The sequence below is a fragment of the Centruroides vittatus genome, unplaced genomic scaffold (assembly GCF_030686945.1).
Source record: "Centruroides vittatus isolate TY-2023 unplaced genomic scaffold, ASM3068694v2 contig_767, whole genome shotgun sequence".
NCBI lineage: Eukaryota > Metazoa > Arthropoda > Arachnida > Scorpiones > Buthidae > Centruroides > Centruroides vittatus.
Window position 1 is genome coordinate 1,191,873 of NW_027122496.1, and position 23,449 is coordinate 1,215,321.

The 23,449-nt window shown below is 30.8% G+C and overlaps 1 protein-coding gene across 3 annotated transcripts in view; it reads left to right on the plus strand.

Moving 5' to 3' along the window:
• Positions 1 to 1,361: 1,361 nt before the first annotated feature.
• The window catches only part of LOC136981541 (uncharacterized protein C2orf42 homolog), a 28,041-nt gene continuing 5,953 nt past the window's right edge, over positions 1,362 to 23,449 (plus strand). The window contains exons 1-8 of one of the 3 annotated variants that reach the window (XM_067277848.1): positions 1,362 to 1,470; positions 17,446 to 18,173; positions 18,246 to 18,378; positions 18,461 to 18,631; positions 22,079 to 22,189; positions 22,289 to 22,393; positions 22,483 to 22,691; positions 22,760 to 22,922. In XM_067277848.1, coding sequence (XP_067133949.1) covers positions 17,493 to 18,173; positions 18,246 to 18,378; positions 18,461 to 18,631; positions 22,079 to 22,189; positions 22,289 to 22,393; positions 22,483 to 22,691; positions 22,760 to 22,922 — 1,573 coding nt within the window. In that variant the 5' untranslated portion in view covers positions 1,362 to 1,470; positions 17,446 to 17,492. Of the gene's footprint in view, positions 1,471 to 4,740; positions 4,812 to 15,872; positions 15,938 to 17,445; positions 18,174 to 18,245; positions 18,379 to 18,460; positions 18,632 to 22,078; positions 22,190 to 22,288; positions 22,394 to 22,482; positions 22,692 to 22,759; positions 22,923 to 23,449 lie in introns of those variants that run through there. The other 2 variants (XM_067277850.1, XM_067277849.1) reach the window with 2 other exon arrangements.

Below are 23,449 nucleotides of genomic sequence, written 5' to 3' on the forward strand. Positions count from 1 at the left end.
CTGGGACTTACCGTCGTTCTCTCGTGACGTCATGCTTCGCTCAGATTCACCCTTCTCCCGAAGCTGTGTCGCACGTCCCGGAGCCGTCATCGAAGGACGGAAGGAAGAACTTTCTACTGAATGTCGGACTCTTATATGGACTTCTAACTTGCTCCTCGAGCTGTGTTACGACGAAACTTTGCAAAACGTTGTAAGAAACTTTTTGTAATATAATACGGGTTAAAAGATTAGAAAATAAACGGGTTAAAAGATAGAAAGCCTGTCTCAGAGAGTTTTTCCACCCCCCCCCCCACATGATAGTCGTGACCGTGCGACGGCCTGACAAACACATCCAGTCGGCTAACTTCACAAATGCAACTGAGGTATACACCACATATGCATACGACCATAAAGCAGAAAATGATATCATAGAATTTATGCATGCCTTTTATAACCTCGGGACTAAGATTTTATTCGGCAGTTACCACGTTTTCAATTTAGCAATTTGAAAAAATCCTCGGGCAGATTTATTTTTGTTACAAAATGTTACCTTTACAGATTTTTAGCTCTGCACACTGTAGTAAATCTAGAAATACAGTTTTGTCTATCGTAGTTTTATTAGTCGCTGCCAGAGAGCGCTATAAAGTAGAGGAAAATTTGTAAATTTGAAAACTATTAATTGCGCGAACGCCCGCGGACGCCGCCGGAGAGTGACGTCCGCAGGCGCGGTGGTGACGTCAGCGATATCGAGGAATTCCCGCCTTTTTCCTCTGGCGCCTAACGAGATCCAGCTGCTTCGGCCTGACTAGGAATATAGTCACGACGACAATCACAGCCTATACTATAAAAATAAATTTAAAAATTTCAAAATTCGCTATTTTTGACTGATTTGTCTGCGGTCGCCGCTATGTCCCTCTAAAAGTCGCTATTGTGACCACAAGTCGCCACGGTTGGGAACACTACTTTACTGGAAGAGTAGAAAGGAGTAGAAGACCCAACCTTACAGCATAGCCTTTGAAAAGGAAGGATGAAGAATTTCAGAGGAAATGAGAAGAAGGAAGAAAAGAAAAGACTAATAGGATAGGGTTGGGAACACTGAATGAGACCATCCACAGAACGATTTGGTACCACGTGGCACTTCCAATACATGCCTACTCACACGACTTGAGTATGAAAATGTCCACAGAGGAATAGAAGAAAAAAAATGCATTATGCATTACAATATATAAACGGTTGCTCAAAGACAAGATTTTATTATATTAATAACTTATATAAATCTATATAAAATAAAATTTATTTAGAACTAACATTTATGAAATATTTTTATTAGGCATTAAATTCCAGACGATACCGAAACGGATGTCGAATGTCTCTTACCAGAGGGCGCCGACGTAACCATTGCTTAGTAAAGTTGAACAAACAAAAAAATTTATTTTTTTTCTGCATTTTGAAAGTAAAAGCATAAAATATTTAAAAAACATTAGTGGAAAGGTAATTATAAAATTTTTAATACCATAAAATATTATAAATAACTTACAATTTATGCACAGGAACATTTTCAAACTTCTTACTTCATTATAAGACAATGTTGATGTAAAAATACCACTTAAAAACATTATAATCAGTCACTTTTACCGTCAAATGCAACAAATATAAACTTTTAGATACTAAAATATTATCAGATGACATTAAATTACAATTGTGAATGAATGAATAATTGATTGTGCTTAATGTTAAATTGTCATTGTCATTTATTTCTTAAATTCAGTTTAAATTAAATATTGAATGCAATTTATAGATTTTGCACAGATTTTATTGTAATTTTTGCATTTAAATTTGTCTGAGGTGTCTGATGTGTCTAGGAAATTGTATAATTCTTGGGTTGGGGATGGGATGCTGCGACCCATGGGTGATCCAATAGAGGGTACCTTCCAGGAGGGCTTTCTATGGGAATTGGTCCCTATTTAGGTGTTGGATGGGTACAATTACGCCTCTGAATGACGCTATTGGGAATCTTACCAGAGCTGCAGACTATATCTATTAGAGCAAAAAAGTGAAATGAATTGTACCTCTATGTGTGACCCTTGGTCGGATATGGCCCTCCAAAATTGGTGTACTTCCTGGTCACATCACTCTGCTAAGACTGTCGTATTTGACTTTTTAGCCCACATTGCTATGCCGGCTTTGAGTGGCCCATTCGACTGGGAGTTCATGGAGTACTCGATGTTATATAGTTTTAGGGGAATGTGGGGGCTCGCCCCTGAGGTGCGAGCAATGGCCAACACTGAATCACAGAGCATCAGATGACGAGCCTTGACTGATGTGGAGCGTGGAGAATATTGGTACGTGGTAAAAACTGACATTTGGAGCCAAATATCTCGCCAAGAGTTGTGTGTATGGGTATGGTTTGTTTGACTTATTTGCTTATATGAGATGACTATAATTTTGGAAGTTGGCAAACCCCTCATTTAGAGTTTACATCTTACCTATCGGTGTTTATTAGTTTTATCCACTTGAAAACTGTTGAGTAAATTGTATAATTAGTTATTGTTTTGTTTGCAATTATTTTTCTTATAAATAACGCAGGAAATTGATTTTAGATAAGGAATTATCTAATGCATAAATATATATTAAGTTGATAGTACGTTTGACATAAATTGCTAAAATATGTGAGGAATATTGAAAAATTATTTTTTGGTTAATATATGAGTTAATGTCTATTCTTTATTTTTTCTAAGAATGAGAGTATTTTCTCCATTTCTTTCTATTTTGATTGTTCCTTCTGTGAGATCTTTTGCTTCTTCTTTTAGTCTAGATATGCTTCTACTTTCCTTTTTCCTGAACTGAGATCAACTTCTGTTCCTGCATCATCAACAGATCTTGTTTTTTCTCTTTAACTTGGATCACTTTGTGTTCCTATTTTATCAATATCTTCAAATTGAGGCAAAGGATTTGAATTAATGGCTGTAGTAAGACAAATGTGCCAATTAGGACTTTGAAGGAGGGGTCCTGATCATGGCTCTGACTCTAGTTCCAGCAGAACATTTAATATTTTTAAGTGCAATTTCTTGAGGTAGGAGTAATTTGTTCAAACCATTTTCTTTTTTAAAATTTGTTTATAATATATTTCTGTCACTTTCTACTGTTTATATAAATAAATATTTTGATCAAGTATAACAACAGTGGCCAACTGTGACTCATGAGCCACATGTTGCCTTTCTAGACTCTTACTGCAGTTCCTGTTCACTTATGCAATTTTTTTTTTTTATAAAGTTGAGGGATACTACTTACACATACACAGTATTTTTGTAAGTTTGCTGACTGTTGTGTATTATCATGTACTGTACATACAGATTATAAGCATATGTCACAACTTGAACGAGAAACTGAAAGTTAAGAGTACATTTATATGAACTGAATTTTAAACAATTAATGTTTCAACTAAAAATCCACAAACCAGTAAGTAATGAAAGAAATATTGGCATGCATTTAGATGAAAAAGAAAAAAGGTTTATTATGAATTAATTTCTATTGCTTGGTTTTTTTAAATACTCTTCTTACATACCTACTCAAAATAACCTAACATAACAGTGATAACTATGTATAGCCTATATAAAATAACACTTTTTTACATTTAGTCTAGATCAAATAGACACACATATAAATGTGGGCTTATCACACCAGTGAACAAGATTAAATTACAAAATCGTTAATGATTATTTAACACCTTATTAAGAACTCTACAGGATTATCTACACTAAGGTGTTAAATAATCATTAAAGATTTTGTATTTGATCTAGACTAATGTAAAACAATATTAAGGGCTAAAAGTGATAAATTATTTCATTGAATAAAATAACATTCCAATAAAGAATTCAGCTTTTGCATTTTTCTGATGTATGGCTCCTATCATGACAACATTTGGTTTCCTCTGACATATAACAATAAGTAATTCTAGTAATATTCTCATATCCATTAAATTTTAATTAAAGGAGATGAAATTACAGAAAAGAGAATGAGATATTAATAAAAAATTAACTGCTATTCATTCAGTTATTTATCATCATTATTCGCATACCTGATTGAAAAGTGGTTCCTCTGTTTTTACAATTGTCAGTTTATAAAGGTTATTACAGTGCTTGACATATGAACAAAATTCATGTTGTAACATCTTAATTATTATCTAAAAGCTACTAGAGTGCTGTCCATCTTATTGTATTATATATTAGTCAATATAAATTAATTTTGCTTAATTTTGAAAAAATAAACAGGATATGTTTGGAATATATCCTTGGTAGTAGGTCAGAAATGTAAGTTGTTAGAGAACCTTTGGTTAGATTAAGAAAATATTTTCAAAGTGAAAAGGTCAAAACTTTCTCATAAATAACTAAATAAATTACTACCTAAGCCAAGAATCTTTTAAAGAATGTTTGGTTCTGGGCTTAGGCAAAACTGAAAGCTCTGACTGACTCTGGTTCCAAAGCCCTGTTATCAATGTATAATTATATATATTTGGATTCTAGAACATTTGATAATTTTTTCTCTTTTTCAGACTTATATACAGTCTGAGTTCATCTGTCAAATGCCTTAAAGTAGTTTTGTTTCAGTTAATGCAAAAAAAAGTTTATAAAAGGTTTTCAATTGAATTACAAGTTTATTTTTTGTTGCAAAAAATGTTTGCAGGAATACAAAAGAATATATAATGAAATTCTAACAAAGACTAATTTATTTGAATTATCAGAAGGAATATTGTTACGTTGAAAGATTATTACATTTCAAATATTTGATTCCTTTTTATGTTTGTTCTGGAGGTTTACTTTATGTTGCTTTCTGTAAGTATGAATTCACTTTTCATTTGATACTGTAAGTAATTATAACAACAATCAATGCTTCAACAATAAAGTAAAAATATATATTACTCATTGAAAGAAATGAATTTGCAAGATTGTTTTTTTTTCACTCTAGTGCTTCAATTAAACAGTTTGTTTATGCTTATACTATAATTATTTTGATTTTATCTTATTTAATTTTCAAATAATTTTTATAGTAATTAAAATATATATTTTTATATATAATATAAAAGAAAATATGCTCAGCACTTTCAGGGGAAAAAAGTGAGAACGAACATTAAAATGAAACCATATTAAAAATTTCATTATTTTAGATTATCATTCTCTTGTTTGTTGCAGTAATTTGATGGTATGGAATGGCATAATTTCATTGGTCAGATAGATGGGAATTAATGTTTTTCAATAGAAAGTAGTCATTGACTTTGCCCACACAAAAAGATAATTCAAGACATCCAAACTTTTTTAATGTTAACTCTAAGTTACCATTTACAACCGGATATGAAATGGTAATCACCAACCAACCAAATTTCACTAAAAAGGAACCAAATATTTAAACTCTGCATCCATTAAAAGCCTAAAAAGATATTTTGTGCTCTCTGGTAACTTTCTATTAAGTAATAGCAAGATTGAGGCTGAAGTTTTAAATGCGAAAACGTGTACGTCGGACATTCGGCGCCACTTTCCCGTAAGCCTAGAAGTTTGACAATGGCGTTTGGATAGTCAGTGAAATCATGCTCGATGTTCCAAACGCCATTGTCAAACTTCTAGGCTTACGGGAAAGTGGTGCCGAATGTCCGACGTACACGTTTTTGCGTTTAAAACTTTGGCCTCAACCTCGCTGATTTTCCTATTCAAATGCCACCATCCCACTGGTCAGATAGAAAAGGGCCTGCTGCAGCTAAGGGGTTGAAAGTAATTCAACCTAAAGTAGTTGACGATCTCCTCCTGGATGAGAGTATAATTCCTGAAAAATTTCATTGCATTTCAAAATGTTAAACTAACAAATTTTTTCCTTTTAAAACTAAGAGAAATTGTTAAACAATTTATTAAACTAGATTCAAATTTGTTGTTAAATGACTTAATGTGAAAAAAACAAAAACAGTTGCCAGGCAATGATTTAAATTGCCATATATAGAACCAATGCAATATTTTCTTAGGTAATATGACAGCATGTAATTTCCATATCAATCATGTGATTTAGTAAACATAATTTTGAGTTTTGAATAAATTATTATGCTTCTTTTTATTTATAGAGGCAAAATTCAATTAATAAGTTAAAAATGTTTTTTATTTAATGAATATTTGGCTTATATCCATTGTCACATTCTCAAAACAAGTATTGAATAATCAAAAAATTTTGTACAAATCAAAATACAATTACAACATCAAAAACTTTTTGCAAGACAAATTACATTATCCATAATATAAACACAATAAACCATAACTTGAGTTTAATATCCAAACATATCTATGAGCCAGCAGTTTAGAGTAGAACTAAGTTAGTTATTAATTAATTAAATTACAGAATTTTATCTAAAAGTAGGCAGTTAAGCCATCATTTTGTGCTTGGTCAAATAATTTAGAAGTTAGTTTAAAAAATTCTGGAAGATAAGATTGATTTGGAAGGGGACTCATCCCTGCAACTTCTGTTTACTGCTTAGACTAGTGAACAAAGAGCTGAGTAGTGTAACTGGTAATGCATCTACTCAATAAATTGTAGGCTCAAGTCCCACTTTAGATCACGTTTTTCTTCAAGAATATTTCAAATTATTATATTAAAGTTCAAAATTCAGTTTATTAATCCATGCACAAGATTGTGGCCTAGCTGGCTACCTGTAGACAAAATTTTATAATTTTATTAATTAATAATTTAGCTTTTAAATATGTTTGGTTACAAGTTACATTCTGTTTTAGATGTACATTGAAATATGGATGCATATTATTTTAAAATTAGCATAAAATTCAGGATTTTGATTTGAGTTTTGATCTATTATGTGATGTTATTAAATGTTATCATTTATTTTTTAAAGTGTAGACTGGTATATTCATCAAGACTACTAATTGAAATTAATGTACTGTACTTACTCTTTCATTTATATTTATTACATTTATTTATCGTTTTACTTGTTTCATAAAGGTAATTAGGTTTATTTTGATGTTTTGAGTTAAAAGTGGTATGAACAGTTTCATACTCAAGCAGAATTCAAGATCAAGTAAGGCAATTAAGTTCAAATCTTGCAAACTAAACTTTGAGCTTAATTAAAACACATTAAATAAAATTTTTAATGGAGAACTTTGTTTATGATATACTAACTAAAGTATTTAACTTAATTAAGCAATTTTTTCTAAATGTTAAAGACAGATAAGCTAACTAGTTGCTAGTTTCCCAGAGATAACAGGTTCAGATTGTTTAATCTTTAGAAAAATAATCTAGTACTATCAGTTGAGCTAACCTGTCTGACAATTGCCAAAGAATTCAGTAATTTTAAATAATAGCAACATTGGAATTTAGTGTAAAGGACTATAAAATTCAGGAATTTCCTTTTCTATCTTTTATGTGTAATTAAAATTGTTTACATCTGATTAACAAGCTTTATCCTCTTCTCAGAATTTTTGTAATTTATTGTACTTAACAAGCAATTATTTATTGTGACATAGTCACAATGCCAGACTGCAATTTTTAATCATAATTTTAATTTATTTAATTTAAAATATATGTTCTCCACCTCAAATTAGTACTGTAGTGTCTTGCCCCTGTACATCATACTTTTCTGTTAGCAATGGAGTCTTGCCAGTCATTTAACTCCTTTCTGGAGAAAATTTTTGAATTGAAATAATATGACTTCTGGTTTGCATCAGAAGTTAGTATATAGTTAATTTGGGGCCTCTTCCCCTAAGGTTTCCATAACTGGTCTTAGATTTCATTTATCTAACTTATTGAGATTAAGGAAAGATGGATGGATGACAGTGGTAATTTATAAGTCTACAATTTTTTAAAATTGCAGCCTAATTACAAACTTAATTTCATATTAATCAGCATTGTCAGATTTTTTTGATTGTTCGAATGGGAGTCATAAGCTTACATTGTTGGCATGATTTGAAATTATCAAATTCATTAGCTATAGTTTATCCTGTCAACAACCAATGAATTTGATAATTTTAAGTCATGCCAGCAATGGAATTAATTTGTCTAATTTGTGGTTGTCCAACCTTTTTTTCTAGTGGGCCAAATTAGAAATTTACATATATTCAGCGGGCCACAAAGATGCTTTATATAAATATATATTTTTAAAAAGTTCAAAATGTGAACGTCAAATTTTAACAAATAACAAATATATATAATTACATAAAGTACTGTATTATTGACTGTAAAAAAATTATACTCACACAAAATAAAAATAAATTCAATGTGATTTCTAATGTTGCCTTCCTTTATATAATATTGTGAATATCTGCTTTTATGGTACTAGTCTTAGTTCTAAGAACGTTAGTTAAATGGGAATCAATCAACCTATTTTTTCAGCAGTTTTGATGTTTTTCATGCATGAAAAGAATTATTCACAACAGTATGTTATGCATGTGGGGTAGTAGTTTTCTAGCACCAATTACATCATTATGACATCAACGTGTATTAAGTAAAACGAGAATAATTTTTAACAACATTCTTTATGAAAATAAATGAAAATGTACCTAAAAAATTGTGCAGTGGGCCACATAAAAAATATTAAGTGGGCTGCAGTGCGGTCTGCAGGCCGCGGTGTGGACGTTCCTGATCTAATTGGTAGATTATTAAGTTGATTTTTCAAAAAGTGGCAATTTAAATTCATTATACAACAGTTGTCTTTTTCCAACACAATTTCAGCCAAATTTAAACAGTTGTTATGAGCTTCAGTGTGTATTTGGAATATTTCTAGAAATTTCGCATTTTCTAAATTCAAAATTGAATTTCTTATTCATTTAACTTAATATGATATCAACGATTTTATATATTTCATAAATAAACATAGCAATATCAATAACAATAATATAACAAATAATAGTGACATTTGATTTCTGAACAACAGCCATTGACATCTACATAAAAAATGACTATTGTTTGGAGTTGGCTGCTATTTAAAGTTAGTCTTTGTTGGAGGTTTGACTGTAATTAAACCATTCATAAACTATTGTTTTATTAATAAAGTCACCCCATATAATATGTAGCTTACCTGAAAATTGGATAAGTAGATGTAAAGAATTTTGACAATTTTTATCAAATTTAAAACTTGAAATGTAACTGATAAATGAGTATCATTTAATTTTACCTGTATACATAATAATTAAGAGGATTTTCCAAAAAAGAATTCTACTATTTTAAATTATTGTAATTATGTTAATTATTGTTGAGAATGATGTAATGTATGGTACATTAAAATGCTTGAAAAACATCAAAGTTTCATATATGTCCATTATAATTTCTCACTGTGTGTACCTCGTGTCACATAGCACACATCCAACCAATCCTCAAATTTTTCCTATGTTTGCCATGGCATATCCGTCATCACTCCTCCAGTGGCAGCCACAATTCTACAGTTCCTTCAGATTTACTGTTAATTCTGTACACATTTGTATTCTATTGCATCTTGTTTTAATTGAATAAATGGCGATGCAGATGCCCGTGGGGTCTCTTGGGGACTTCACGGTTGCTATTTTCACACTTTCCTATCTTTCTTTGTTTCTTCTTCCGCTTAACTTCTCTTTTCTTATTCTCTTTTTTCCGCTTCCAGTAGGGCTAAGTCCGATGCTAAGTACGGATAGCCCTCTTTTCCTTTAATCCAAAGTCCAAAGTTCCTTCAGATTACTTGTGTTGCACAATGATGAGTAATTCTGACTTTTCATTCAAACTGCAGAATACAAAATGGGAAGGGGAAATCTATGGGAAGTTACCATCTTTATTTATGGCACTTCCTAGAGGTAGTAGACAATGACGTGTTTGAATGCAAATGGGAGATGAAATATGGACAATTACTCTATCAATAGGTGTATGTTTTTTGTACTTCTTGGATAATTAACATAATTACAGCAATTTAAAATGATAGAATTCATTTTGGACAACTCTGTATGTATTATCTTGAATTAATACACAGATAGATAGAATGATCTTTTAAATATAAGATTGCTGTTTTTAGTGTGAATGAAATAAAATAATTTGAAGCTTTCAAATGATGGAACTGTGCTTCTGTTACTCGAATTAACTTTGAGACAATGTATACAATAGATGAGAATGCCTTATGTTAATACAATTAATGTAATAAACAATGTGCAATCAGAATCTAATTGATTTATTTGCTTTAAGACTGTAAACATCTTAATTCTTTTTTTATATTATTCATTTTAAATTAAAATTTTAACAGTGTGGTTTTATCCCTGAAGGTGAAAAAATAAACCAAAATAAAGATGAAAAACTAATTATGTCAGACTCAAGAAATTAGTTGAGATGATATTATTAACATGTATATCCAATTCTTTTCATAAATTGCTTTCTTTTATATGTATTTTTTGGTAAAAGATGCTGGTTATGTATTGTATTTAGAATAATTTAAATGTCATAAAAAGACTGTCTGATTAAACAGTCACTTTACAACAACCATTTTGCAAGAATCAAAGTTTACAAACACTTTCAATCTTTCTTTGTAGGCTTTTAGAAAGGTTTCATCATAAAATGGTCAAAAAGTAACTCTATTTAATCAGATTTTTATCTTTTATGATATTTAAATTCTTATATATTTAATACAATAATTCTTCATTACTTTATCATTCTAAAATCAATGCTTTAGAATAGAGCTAAAGCTGAGATTACATAAGCATTGTTTGAGCTAATAATAAATTCTTTTTTTAGTTGTAAGAAGTCAAAAATTACTTTAAATTATTATAATTTTTAAGAATTTCACAGAATTAAATGTGTATTATAAATGAAAGAAAAAATAATTAAACTCTAGATAATAAGTTTTGTCCCAGATAGGATCTGAACCACATCTTCCTGTAATATAGTAAGTGCTTCTTGTATAAAGCTGTAGTTCTGCTTGTTGATTAGAATAATTATAGTTAACAATGAATGGTATTTTCAATTACAGTATTAAAATATAAAATTTTCTTCTTTTAACAATAATCTTAACTGACAAATGCGATATTTTTAAAAATTAAAAAAATTTATTAAATCAAAATACAGTCAAGTCTGCATAAGTCGACACCCGGATAACTCGACATCATCGGTTAAGTATTCACTTTTCTGTGGTCCCGGCTGACTTACATAGGCATTAATGTTAAAAAACTCCGGTTTACTCGACACCGTTTAACTCGTCACCACTGGATAAGTCGACATACTTTTGCCGTCCCACACTCCGATAAGTCGTCACCCCCTCCTGAAAAAATGAATTCACTCCGCACGTGTGGTGCGAACTTTTTTTTTTTTTTTTCGGGAGGGGGAGTTAATTTATTTATTAATATATAATTAATATGTTTAATAATATATTAATATTATTAATATATATATATATACATATTAATAAAAATGCCGTAACATTTTATGTATTTTTATGTATAAAATAATAGTAGATAAACAAAAACAAAATATACAATCTATGTCGACGTCACACCAGAATCCAATTTTGCATTTTCTCATGCCAGAGGCATTAAGAATCCTTAGACATTACTTGACAACAATTGACAATTGCAAAGATGATGTTTTCAAGGCATTCATGATCGTTGAAAAAGAAAGTCGAGACGGTTAAGTGCTCAAAACAAATAACAGTAAATGAATTTTTCAGTTTTTCATCTATAGAGTAATTGTAAATGGAGGACACAAACTTCAAAATTGTTTTCTTGCTTTTTCATTTGCAAATCGGTCAATCACTTTCTCCAGATCAAGTTGACAAGCTATTATTTTTTCAATTGATATATAATAACCAGAGCTAAGACAGTGTTGTGACATGCTGTTTCTTAAATAAGTTTTGATTAATTTTAGTTTTAAAAAACTTTGTTCTGCTGTCATTGCCGGTAAAGTTAAAAAAAATGAGGCATGCTGTAATAATGTTGGAGAAGCTACTTGAGGCTGCAGTATGAATTAAAATTAGTTCAGCAACTTCACTTATATAAGTAATTTCTTTTACCTGAGTCAAAGTCAGTACAGACGGTGTTGTCAGTCGCTACAATGAGCAAGATGTCATTACTATACATTTATTTAAAGAAAGGGGATTCCCCAGTTTCGTCACAGAATAAGTAATGAAAAATTCTGTGCTCATTTCAATCGGTCTGAATCGTAGGTGCGACAAAAATATGAAATGAAATGGTTCAAATTTTTACAAGATATTATTATTTATTGTGAAAAAATGGCACCCTCTAAAAGTGCCGCCCCTGCCACTATGCCACTGACCCCCACTACACTACGCCACTGACCTGAGTATAAAAACATGTTTTAAATCAAAGCAGTCAAGGTCTGAAACTTGGTGAAATGTCAGAGGGATATGCTGATTGTAACAATTCTGATTCTTCCAGAATATTTTTATCAGATGTTACGACAAGATATGCAGATGATAAGCACTTAAAATGTGTACATAATTGTTGAACAGTTAACTGTTAGATCAATTAACTGTTAGATTGAAATATAACAGTTAATTGATTAATTATTAAATCCAAAATATTTTTATAAATTTTTTTACAAGTTTTATTTTGCTCTTTCTAACTTGGCTCCCTGATGATTTGTGTGTCTGGAGCAGTTTGCTCCAACTGCTCCACAGTAGCTATGCCTCTGGTACTAGGTGTTTGGAAATCCTCAAATAGTAGATGTGGCTACTATTTGTGGGCAATCATTATTTTAGGCTTTAAGATATGGCTACTATTTTAGATGGTTATTATTTGAATAAAACTGGCATTTTAACACAGTTTTGTTAAATAATTTTATAATGCATTTTACTGTAATGTTGTACACTATACACACATCTGAATAGTGTACAGTACAACATTATAGTAAAATGCATTATAAAATTATTTAACAAAACTGTGTTAAAATGCCAGTTTTATTCAAAATCATCCTATATATAGGATGATTTAGAACTTTTGCATCAAACTGTATGGCATGATAGATCTTGCAGAGAGGAACGTTTTATGTGCAGCAACCCATGTGTTATGAGCTTTGTTTAAGAGATACACACACAACAGCACAGACAAATCATAAGTGACAGATAGAATGCAGAAAGCTTCTGTTTTTCCTAGCCTCTCTGTCACATGATTATATCAGTGAGCTTGATCGTATAATCATCCATCCCTGATTACCTGCACAACTGAACTGTATGATGTAACGCATCAACAGAATTATCTGTGGCACCATACCATGCATGATACACTTCCAATAGGGTTATGTCCCTGTTGGAAGTGTAATATGCATGGCAAGGAATAGTTTGCACAGCAATTCATATTCTCTGAAACATTGTTTGGGAGCTTTGTGTAGCTGCCAAACAATGTTTCAGAGAATATGGATTTGCTGTGCAAAATATTCCCCTTTAAGAGATCTAATGTGTTGCAGTTTGCTGTGTAGGTCCTGAATTAGCCTGTATGTATAGCTGTATAGGTGTTGGTATATCACATTGTTTTAGATTTGCTTGAAAATAATGATTTGATAATTTAATTGTCACTTGCATTATTATAATACAGAGTGTCCCAAAAAATATATACACACTTTAAAGAATTATAAAGTTGGTGATTATTAAAATACATTTCATTTTCAAAATGTAATAGAATCTACAAACATTATTTAACTGTTTTGTCAATGCCTGTTTTCAGATTGATGTTCATTCTGGTCCAGGCACTGCTGACAATGCAAAGCAATGGAATTGCAAACATCACGAAACATTTCGTTTGGTATTTGTGTGCATTATCATCCAATGGATGCTCTCAATTCATCAACTGTTGCAGGTTTCATAGTGTAGACTTTGTCTTTTAAGTATCCTCATAAAAGAAAGTCTAAATGGTCTGGTGAACATGGAGGGTATTCTACTAAACCTCTTCATCCAATCCACCTGTTTGGAATATTTTATAAGGTAGGATCTAACATCATGATGGTAGTGTGGGGGTGTCCCATCTTCAAACTTTTCTCTAATTTGAGTGATTGTAAGTCGTGTTGGTGCATCTGTTTGAAACTTTCTCCTAAACTGTCTTTGCACTTCAACTGCATTTTCACACTTCCAGTAGCAGAATTAGAATGAATTTTCTTTGTTCAAAGCTTAGTCTGACTTCCATTATTAATTCTAATGGGTTTAACCTGGAAATAAAAAACTATCAATTGAGCTGTCAGCTGTTAAAGTGTGTATACATTTTTCGGGACTCCTTATATATCACAATTTAGGGTAGAGATAGCAAAACTATGGTATTCATGTCCAAAATGTTACTTCAAAAAAATTCTTCTGATACATACTGCCTCATATCATCTCATTTATTTTTATAATATGATGTTTATAATAATTATTATTAATTGTAAATTGAATACTCAAATTAATGTGGTTTTCTCTTATTATGACACTTCAATATCTGATATTGAAGCGTTATAACAACTACATTAATATGAAAACGCATATAAAAACCACATTAATTTGAGTATTCAGTTTACAATTACACTCTCCCTTCTGAATTCATTTTCAGGTGGATCTTCTCTATTTGCTGGTTCCTTATTAATAAGATGTTTAAATTTAGATTATCGAAGTGTACATTAAGTTTATTGAGTTATTCTATATTAATTTGATAGCTGTCAGTTAAATATTATACAGTGAGTTTGTTTAACTCAAAAGTATGAAACGACTTAGAACAGAGCAGTTCTGCAGAATGTAATTCAGAAAAGACTTAAAAGACGAAAGAAGACGAAAAAATGTCTAAAATATAATTACAAACAGCACAAGTGAAGAAACTTATTGTGAACTCGATGCTACAAAACAGTCTCCTATCGAGAACGTGCCAAAAACACCATTGTCTCCAGCAGAAATCAAATCGATTGTAAATGAAGGTTTCACACTACGACCGTTATTTAGAGCGTTTATGGAGCTGGAAGAAAATTTGTTAGCATGTGATGTAATATATGAAGAGGATGAGCTCGACTATGATGTTCTGTTTGAATTTTTATATTATTATTTACTGTAATTAATTAACTGTAAATTTTAAAAATTAACAAAAATGAATTATTATTTGTTTTTTAGTTGAGAAATAATTTTTCAGGTAAATGCAGTGATTATTATTTCATTAGATTAAAAGAAGTGTAAACACTTTTATCATTCCAATGAATATTTTTATATTGTTTGGCTTGTAACAAAAATGATATTGCTATTTTAAGATATGTTTTTGTGTCTTTTATCTGAAGAGAGAATTTTTCTTTTAATTGATATCTTTGATTGGAGTATAGAGTTGTAATTAGACTTGTATATATATAAATTCATATTTTAATTAATCTATATCAAAGCACAAATCTTCTTTGTTGTCTCTTGTAAATGTTTAGTATTGAATAAATAATATAATTAAAATGTTGTACTTATTAATTGAATTTCAGGAACTCTATAATATTCTAGATATAATAAAATGTTCATTAATTATATTCTGATTGTGTACATTTTTGTACTTGAGAACTGAGTTAAAGCATTCACTCTATCAGAAACCTACTGTATATTGTTCTTTGTATACTTTACAAAGTATGGTTTAAATTGGACTGATAATGTTCATGTCTTAGCAAGTCTTGTATAGATTCATAATCAAATTTAATGTAAATGTATAAATTATTAATTTGTATTTGATTTATACCAATAAATTCATATTAAATTTGATATGTGATTGACAGATTTGCAATATTTTATCTCTTTGACATATTAAGAAATGAGTTTTACAAGTATGTTTCCTTTTATGTTAAATTTTTAGTTAACTTTACAATTTTTTGTTAGTATTAAAGTCAAGATATATATTTGTATATGTATATAATTAATTTTACATTTTAGCTAATTTTATATTTAGTTGTCTGCTTTTCACCAGGCAAAAGTATGATTAAAAACCAACAGATGAATGTCAGTTCTACAATCTGTTCTACAGGTGAATATCAGGTAATCCATTTCAATAAAATTGCATGACAGTATTCAATTATTCTTATTGGTAAAAATGAATATTTGATTTTATTAAAACATCTGCTGTAATATTTGTGTAGAAGCCAGTTTTTGTTAACAAATAAATAATTATTTTTTATACAAATATAAACATCTGTAAGCCCAATAATTATATTAAAGCCAAATAATTGCTGGATTAGATTAGGCTATATTCTGCTATTGTGAGTAACCAGTATGATTATATCTAAATTATTAATTCTGGAAGTGAAGATCTGATAGTGTCCATACAGCTTAACTGGCAAGGCATCTGCATGGTAAGCAATATCTGCAAGTTCGAGTTCTGCTCCAGGTCAATTTTTTCTTCCAGAACATTCTAAATTAATTAATTAAATATTAGTTTAATTTTAATTATTAAATTTAATACGAGATAGCACCTAACGTCTACCTCTAGGCCAAATTATTTAGCATTTAATTATTAATAGTAGCAGAAATATAGTGCAATCTAATCCGGCAATCATTTGTTGTTGATGAATATTTTTTTAAATCTTTTGAGTGATGTCTGTAATGTTTAAGCTTAAAAGATATCTTTCACTTTCAGTTCACTTTCCATAATTATACATTCATAAGCAGTTTTTATTCCTCCTGTGAATAAACTGTTGGAACCAACTTAATAACATTTACAAATTTATAAAATTTAAAAAATTATTCATGCTGATTTTGTAAAGATTTCAAAAAATGAATTTTTCAGTTTGACAAAACAGTTCTGTAATAGTAGGGAGGATAGAAATTTAGTTATAGCAGGTGTTCTAACAATGAAAGGTTCATTCTATATTGAAGCTTCCACCTGTCTATAAATACACATGATAAAGATATACCTGGTATCAGGTATAAAATTAATTTTTTTACTTCATTTTTATTGTAGATACTGTGGCCAGTTTCTTAAATTTATCACAAGGAAAGATCTGTTGTGTGCATGTGTAATTTTTACTGTTTTGTTGAACTAAAAGACAATTATTTTAAGACAATTTTTGAAGCCTTCTATTTAAAATGTTTAATATCTTATATCTAATCACTGTTATTAACGTTTATCTTTACATCCAATGTTGCAGGATTTAATCTTTCTTGATAATTTTAGATTTTTTTAAGATAACATCTACCTGGAGGAAGACAAACTAGTATCCTGATGCTTGCCATATTGTTATTACTTTCATAATTATGGTTGAAAAGTGGTTAGATCTATTCATTCATTGATTTATGTACCTTATGGTATCTAAGGAGAATACTTTTATAATTTACAAAATGGTCCAAAAGTCATTAACTGAGCAAACTGACTTTTGAGTTGCAATATGCATGAGAATAAATTTGTTTTTTTTTTCTGGTTATGTATTTTTATTTATTCAAGTTTGATATCATTTACAGTTGATTTTCTTTTTGTTACTTTAGAGGAAAAATATTAAGCAGTAATGTTTAATGAACTGATAATTAATATTTACTTTATATTTTTTTAGCAATGACTTTCAAATGGGATCTGTAATGATCAATATAATTTTTGAAGATGAATCCTCGCCTCAAAGGATTATTCGATGACTTGGGGAAACCAACACTTAGAGGGGTTCGTAAATGCCCAAAATGTGGTACTTACAATGGAACTAGAGGTCTGAGTTGTAAAAATAAGTCGTGTGATGTTGTTTTCAAAGAAACCAGTGACAGAAGAAAGAATTCAAGTTCTGATGCAGTCAAAATCATCACAGGTTCAACGGCACAAGTTTATTCAGTCAGAATCCGTGACAGGGGTCCTGAGTACAGAGGTTTCGTTCAGTTACCCATACTGCAAGAATTGGACAGTTTGCAAGACCAGTCTATGGAAGCGTCTCTCATCACTCAACCTCCGCCGCATTGTTTTGTCGAAACATGCCACAAGTCAGACATAAACATCAATCCTTGCCAACATATAAAAGCTTCTGTGAATTGTGATTTGGAAGCACAACCATTATCTTTAAAGAACTGTGTGTTGAATTCCCTGCCAATTTCTTCTGAAACAAAACAAGCGATATGGTTACTTGCAACTGAAACTACAGGTCCACTTGTACAAAGGGTGTCTAAACATGTTATGGTTGTTAAATGTAAACCAAATATCAAACATCCTCTAGGATTTCTGCATTTCTCATTTTTGGAAGTGACAAGAAAGAGAGTCAATCCAGAATATAGGTTTCAATGTACTTGTAGAGCTTTTAAGGTTAATTGAAAATATTTTTATTTAATATAATAATTTTGCCAGAAAATTAAATTAAATTAAATATTTTTTCAGAATTTCAAATTAAGTTTAGCCAAAGATGAAGTGCAGAAGAGATGTGTACATTTTTATGCTTGTATCTGTGCTTTTGCCAGTGATGAAAAACTTTCAAAAGAGTTTGCATTTTTTATAAACTTGGAATCTAACAGTTAGTAAATATTTATAAAAATTTTAATACTTTCAGATATTCTTATAATAGCAAATTTATTCATTAATCTATTTATTGACAGTTGCCCCCGAAAACAAATTAATTGCTATTTTTAACGACACTCAAGACCAATGCAAAGTTGATATTGAGGTATTACCTGATGCAGAAACTCTCTTAACTGTAGCAACTGAGGCTGTAACGTCAGGAATCGAAGTAAAACCTGCAAAAAAACAAAAGAAAGATGATAACAAAAGTAAGTATTTTTAGTTTCTGTTAACCTCTTTAAAGCAAGGTTTCTAGTCATACAAAGCCACTACAAATGAACAAAATGAACAATAATTAAAGCAAAATATTTTCACTCTACAACATATACTGAGTTAGAATATGATTGGTTGAAAAGATCTTTTGTACACTTCAAATGTTGTCAGTTATCTGTAAGTAGATGAAACAAAAGTGCTCTCTTTTTAAATAAACTGTGTTTCATATTATTAATTGCTGAAGTTATGAAATCAACATTATCCATTTAGTAGCATACTGGATAAAAATTTTGTCATTCCTTAATTCAATATTATATTTAGAAGAACATACCTACAGGTATTCCTAAGATCAAAGTTTTTTCTTATGTCAGAGCTACTGAACAAACTACAGTAGAGCGTCGATAAGTGGAACGTCGGTAAGTGGAATGGCCGGAAAGTGGAACGATTTTCAGTCGGACTGTGTCGTGCTGAATCGAATGTTTTTGATACTAAATTTACTTCTAAAGTATAATTTTCATGTTTTTTATATTCTTTAATATATTTATTTTGTTTGTACAAAATGCAGAAATAATTTTTAACGATACGATAGCCTCGATGATTATTATAAAAATTTTCATTAGGCTTAAAATCGACGAAAATTCAACACGAAGCGACACGCAACGGAGAAAAATTCAACACGAAGCGATACGCAACGGAGAAAAATTTGAACATCGGACAGGTTAATGTATTTTTTCGTACAAAGTCGGAAACTGGAACAAATCATTAACTGGAAGGACCCCAGTCCCCAATTGGTTCCACTTATCGACGCTCTACTGTAATTCTTTGAGATGTTTTATCTGATTTGTGTAGTCTTTGACTTCTCATTCAAATATATCATAACACATGCTGATTGACCTGATTTTGCAAGTGTGCATCTCTAAAGACAGTGTAATTTCTCATACCAATTTAAACTTTCTCATTACAAATTTTATGAGAAAGTTTGAATTAGCATGTGAAATTATATACCAAAGTTGAGATTGTTATTGAAATCTTTGCATTTAGGAACTCAGCAAATACAAGGTCTTCCGAAAATAATGCTATAATTTTACATTACAGTGGGTGATCGGTTAACGAACATAATCTGTTCCAAGACTTTATTTGCTATCTGAATTGCTTGTTAACCGATTATCGACTTCCCATAGACTGCCAAGACTGCCTATACTAAAGGTCTATTTACACACAACAGTGACTGTTTGGTTACAGTGACATCAAGCATGACACAGTGACGAGTATTTACACACAACAGTGACATGGCTGTGCTGTCGGTGAGTGGTCATGGACTTTTCTGAGGATGAATAGGCTACGATAGCTATATGTTTAGATGAAGAAGAAAAAGAAATGCAATCAAGAAAGTGCCACAAGTGAGTACACTGTCAAGCATGGACTGTAAAGTACTATTTTTAGTATCTTAGGAAACCGATACTAACTGCGGCCAGTAAAACTTCCGTTAACCTAACAGGTACTTTACACGGATTCGAGATTAGTTTGCCAGGCCTGGGCTTTCACGCGTGCACCAAAAAAATTAGTGCCAGCATAAAAGCCCAGCACCTTAAGAATAATGACAAATATCAAGTCAAAGCAAAAGTTTCAAATCTATTTAATTAGTAAATCGAATTTAACTATGTACAATTGTCTATAATCCAAAACAAAATTTATTAATGAAAATCAACAAGTCAACCCGACAATAAAACTCAGCTACTTAGCTTAACTTAATCTTAATTCCCCTTTGAAAATTCGACAAATCAAATACTTAAGAACTATGAACAAAATCTCTTACGAACTAAATGTCTATCCGTCACCTCACTATACTAGGAACCTGTTTCCTCAATCCTTTCGCTATCGTCAAATCGAATTCCTCTTTAAACACCTTGGATCGCCTAATTCTCAATCTGGACTTCGCCTCGAATCTTTCACTCAGTAGTACACCTCGATCAGGAATCACCTCGATCGTCTTCGGTTAGCGTGCTGGTTTTATGCTGTGAGGTGACGTCACAATTCAGCTAGGTTACTCCCCTTATTTACATACTTAGTTTTTCTAACATCAAATTTCTTTCTGGCAGCTTCAATTCTCCGACAAAATCTTATAAACTGTTTACAAAGCATTTAGCACAATTTTCTGGGATGTTTTATGACAGTTTAGTAAGTATTTCTTTTCTAGTGAGTGTGGGGATTCCCCCCTCCATTTTTTTTTTCTGCGGACTGTTTATTTCCGCTGGGCAGCGCAAGTGTGCGTGATTTTTCCTACGGCACTCGTTCTTTTGTGAGTTGGTTTATTATCTTCTTTTTTGGTTACTAATAAGAGAGTGGTGGGAACCTTTGTTCTAACTAAACATAAGCCCCAAACAAAATATAATAAAACGAAAAATAATAATAAAATAAAAATAACGCTCGGACTCAGTTCCTTACACCTTTCAAAAAATACTCAAAAAATATCAACAGAATGGGAGTTTCATACTCTTTATAAAAAATTGAGATGACAAATCTATATTTTTTGAATATTTTCGAATGTCCCAACATGCATTTCGTATTTTATTAAACAAAACAGAAAAAATATTCATTTTGTATTCAATGTCCATGTATTTCGAATGAGATAAATCAAATAGAACATGGTGTTGATGCACAATTTCAATTAAATGTTCGTCATCCATTGGAAAACAAAATTTACCATCAGTGAAAATATCATCAAATGTACTTTCATGCCACTGCACAACACTGTGATGGACTAGCCTGGACAGGGTGGTTTAAAATTAGGTTGATTTCCCACAGGCAAAAATTCACTGCACTGTGCTGGCACATCACTGTTGTGTGTAAATGGACCTTAAGTAATCCATCAGTATTCTATTCAAGGAATAGTCAGATTAAACAAGAGTTCTAGTGTAACTAAAATGCTTCTATACATTTTATATAACGTATAATATAAATAATATATGATTTAATGATTAGTACTGATAAAATATGCACTGGGTTACAGCAAACATATGTTTTATTTAATTACTAGTACAGGTACTCCTCACTTTACGACCTATCTGCTTAACGACCACTCACACTTATGACCAATCGAGTTTCGACCTGCAATTCAGGGAATCCCCTTTCTCAGCTCGAGTGTCGGTCAGTGGCGAATGGTGACATGTGCACTAAGCGTACTATAATAGTCTTATACTACTATAATAGGCTAATAGTGTACTATAATAGTCTTTTTATGAATAAATTTGAAGTTTGTTGCATAACTTTTATAATTTTACAATGATCCTATATTCCCGGTGTAAGCTTATCGACAAATTCGCTTAACAACATAGTCTTCAGAACAGAACTCGGTCGTAAAGTGAGAAGTACCTGTATTAAAATCTGGTATAGGTAGATTACATTTTTACCTTAGAAGTAATTTTATTAATTTTTCATTGCAGATGAAATAGAAACTCCAAACATAATAGCCATTACTGAGACCATTACTACTAATGGGAATAAAACAAGGCCTCTCATTAAGAAAAGTTCAGTTGTACAACCAAAGAAAACAGGTAATGACAATTTTTTTTTTAAATTGTAATGAAGAATTGTGACAATAATTTAATAAAATTTGAATTTTTATTTTTAACATAATTTTTCTTCTTTGTTAGGAATTGTTACAGTAGTGGACGAATCGACTGTCTCAATCAAATTTGTCCAGTGGCTGGCGAGTGTTACGGAACGTATCAACCAGACCATGCACTATCAGTTTGATGGTTTGTCAATTAAAATATCTAAATGTGATAACTTTTACTAATACAATAAACACTTATCTGAGTTTTAAATATTTAAAATTTATCATCAGGGCATCCTGAACCACTGGTCTTTCATGTCCCTCAAGTATTTTTTGATTGTCTGCAGCAGCGAATTGCCACGGGAGTTAAGAAAAAACGTCTGCCAAATTCGACAACAGCCTTTGTCAGAAAAGACGCCCTGCCACTGGGGACGTTCTCAAAATACAGTTGGCACATCACCAACATATTGCACGTGAAGCAAATATTTGATACTCCAGAAGTAATAATAATTTGTTTTAAATTTAAGATGTTGTTTTTGATAATTTAACATCCATCTATTGTAATTAGATGCCTTTGGACATAACGCGCAGTTTCATAGAAAATCGAGACGGAACATACGACCTGTATCAGCCACCGAAAGATAAGGTAGACGAACTGGCAGAAAATTATAAGAAAACTGAAAAAACTTTGCTTATCAAACCTTCAGAATTAAAAACATATCTGAAAGTTGGTAAGGTTTTACAAAACTTATTTACATTTTTTGCATAATTGAGTTGAAGAATAATAATTTTCATTACACGTGTATTTTATTTTTATTAAAAAATTTGATATTGCAGGATATATATACAAGGTTGAAAACTGGTTCTCAAAATTTGGGTTTAACACGGTTTTGAATATTTCTTATGGAACTAGAAACCAGTTGTCAAACTCAGTTCTATAAAAATAAAGTTATGCTCAATTTTTGTTTTTATTAGTTATTCCTTAAAAGAAAAATAATGCAAACTGTAAACTGATTGTCTATTTAATATATTTATTTAATTTCAAAGAAAATAAATAGTAAAATTATGCTTTTCGAAGTAAAAAAATTAATCTATTTCCATTTTATTAAAAGGTTATTAATTTTGTTTCAGCTTGTATATAATTATTCTGTAAGTATGTTTTTTGATAAATATCATATTTGCTGGCATACAAAACACACCCCATTTCCAAAGGCATTTAAAAGAAATTTTGTTTGGTATATTTCTAATAAGCCAACAT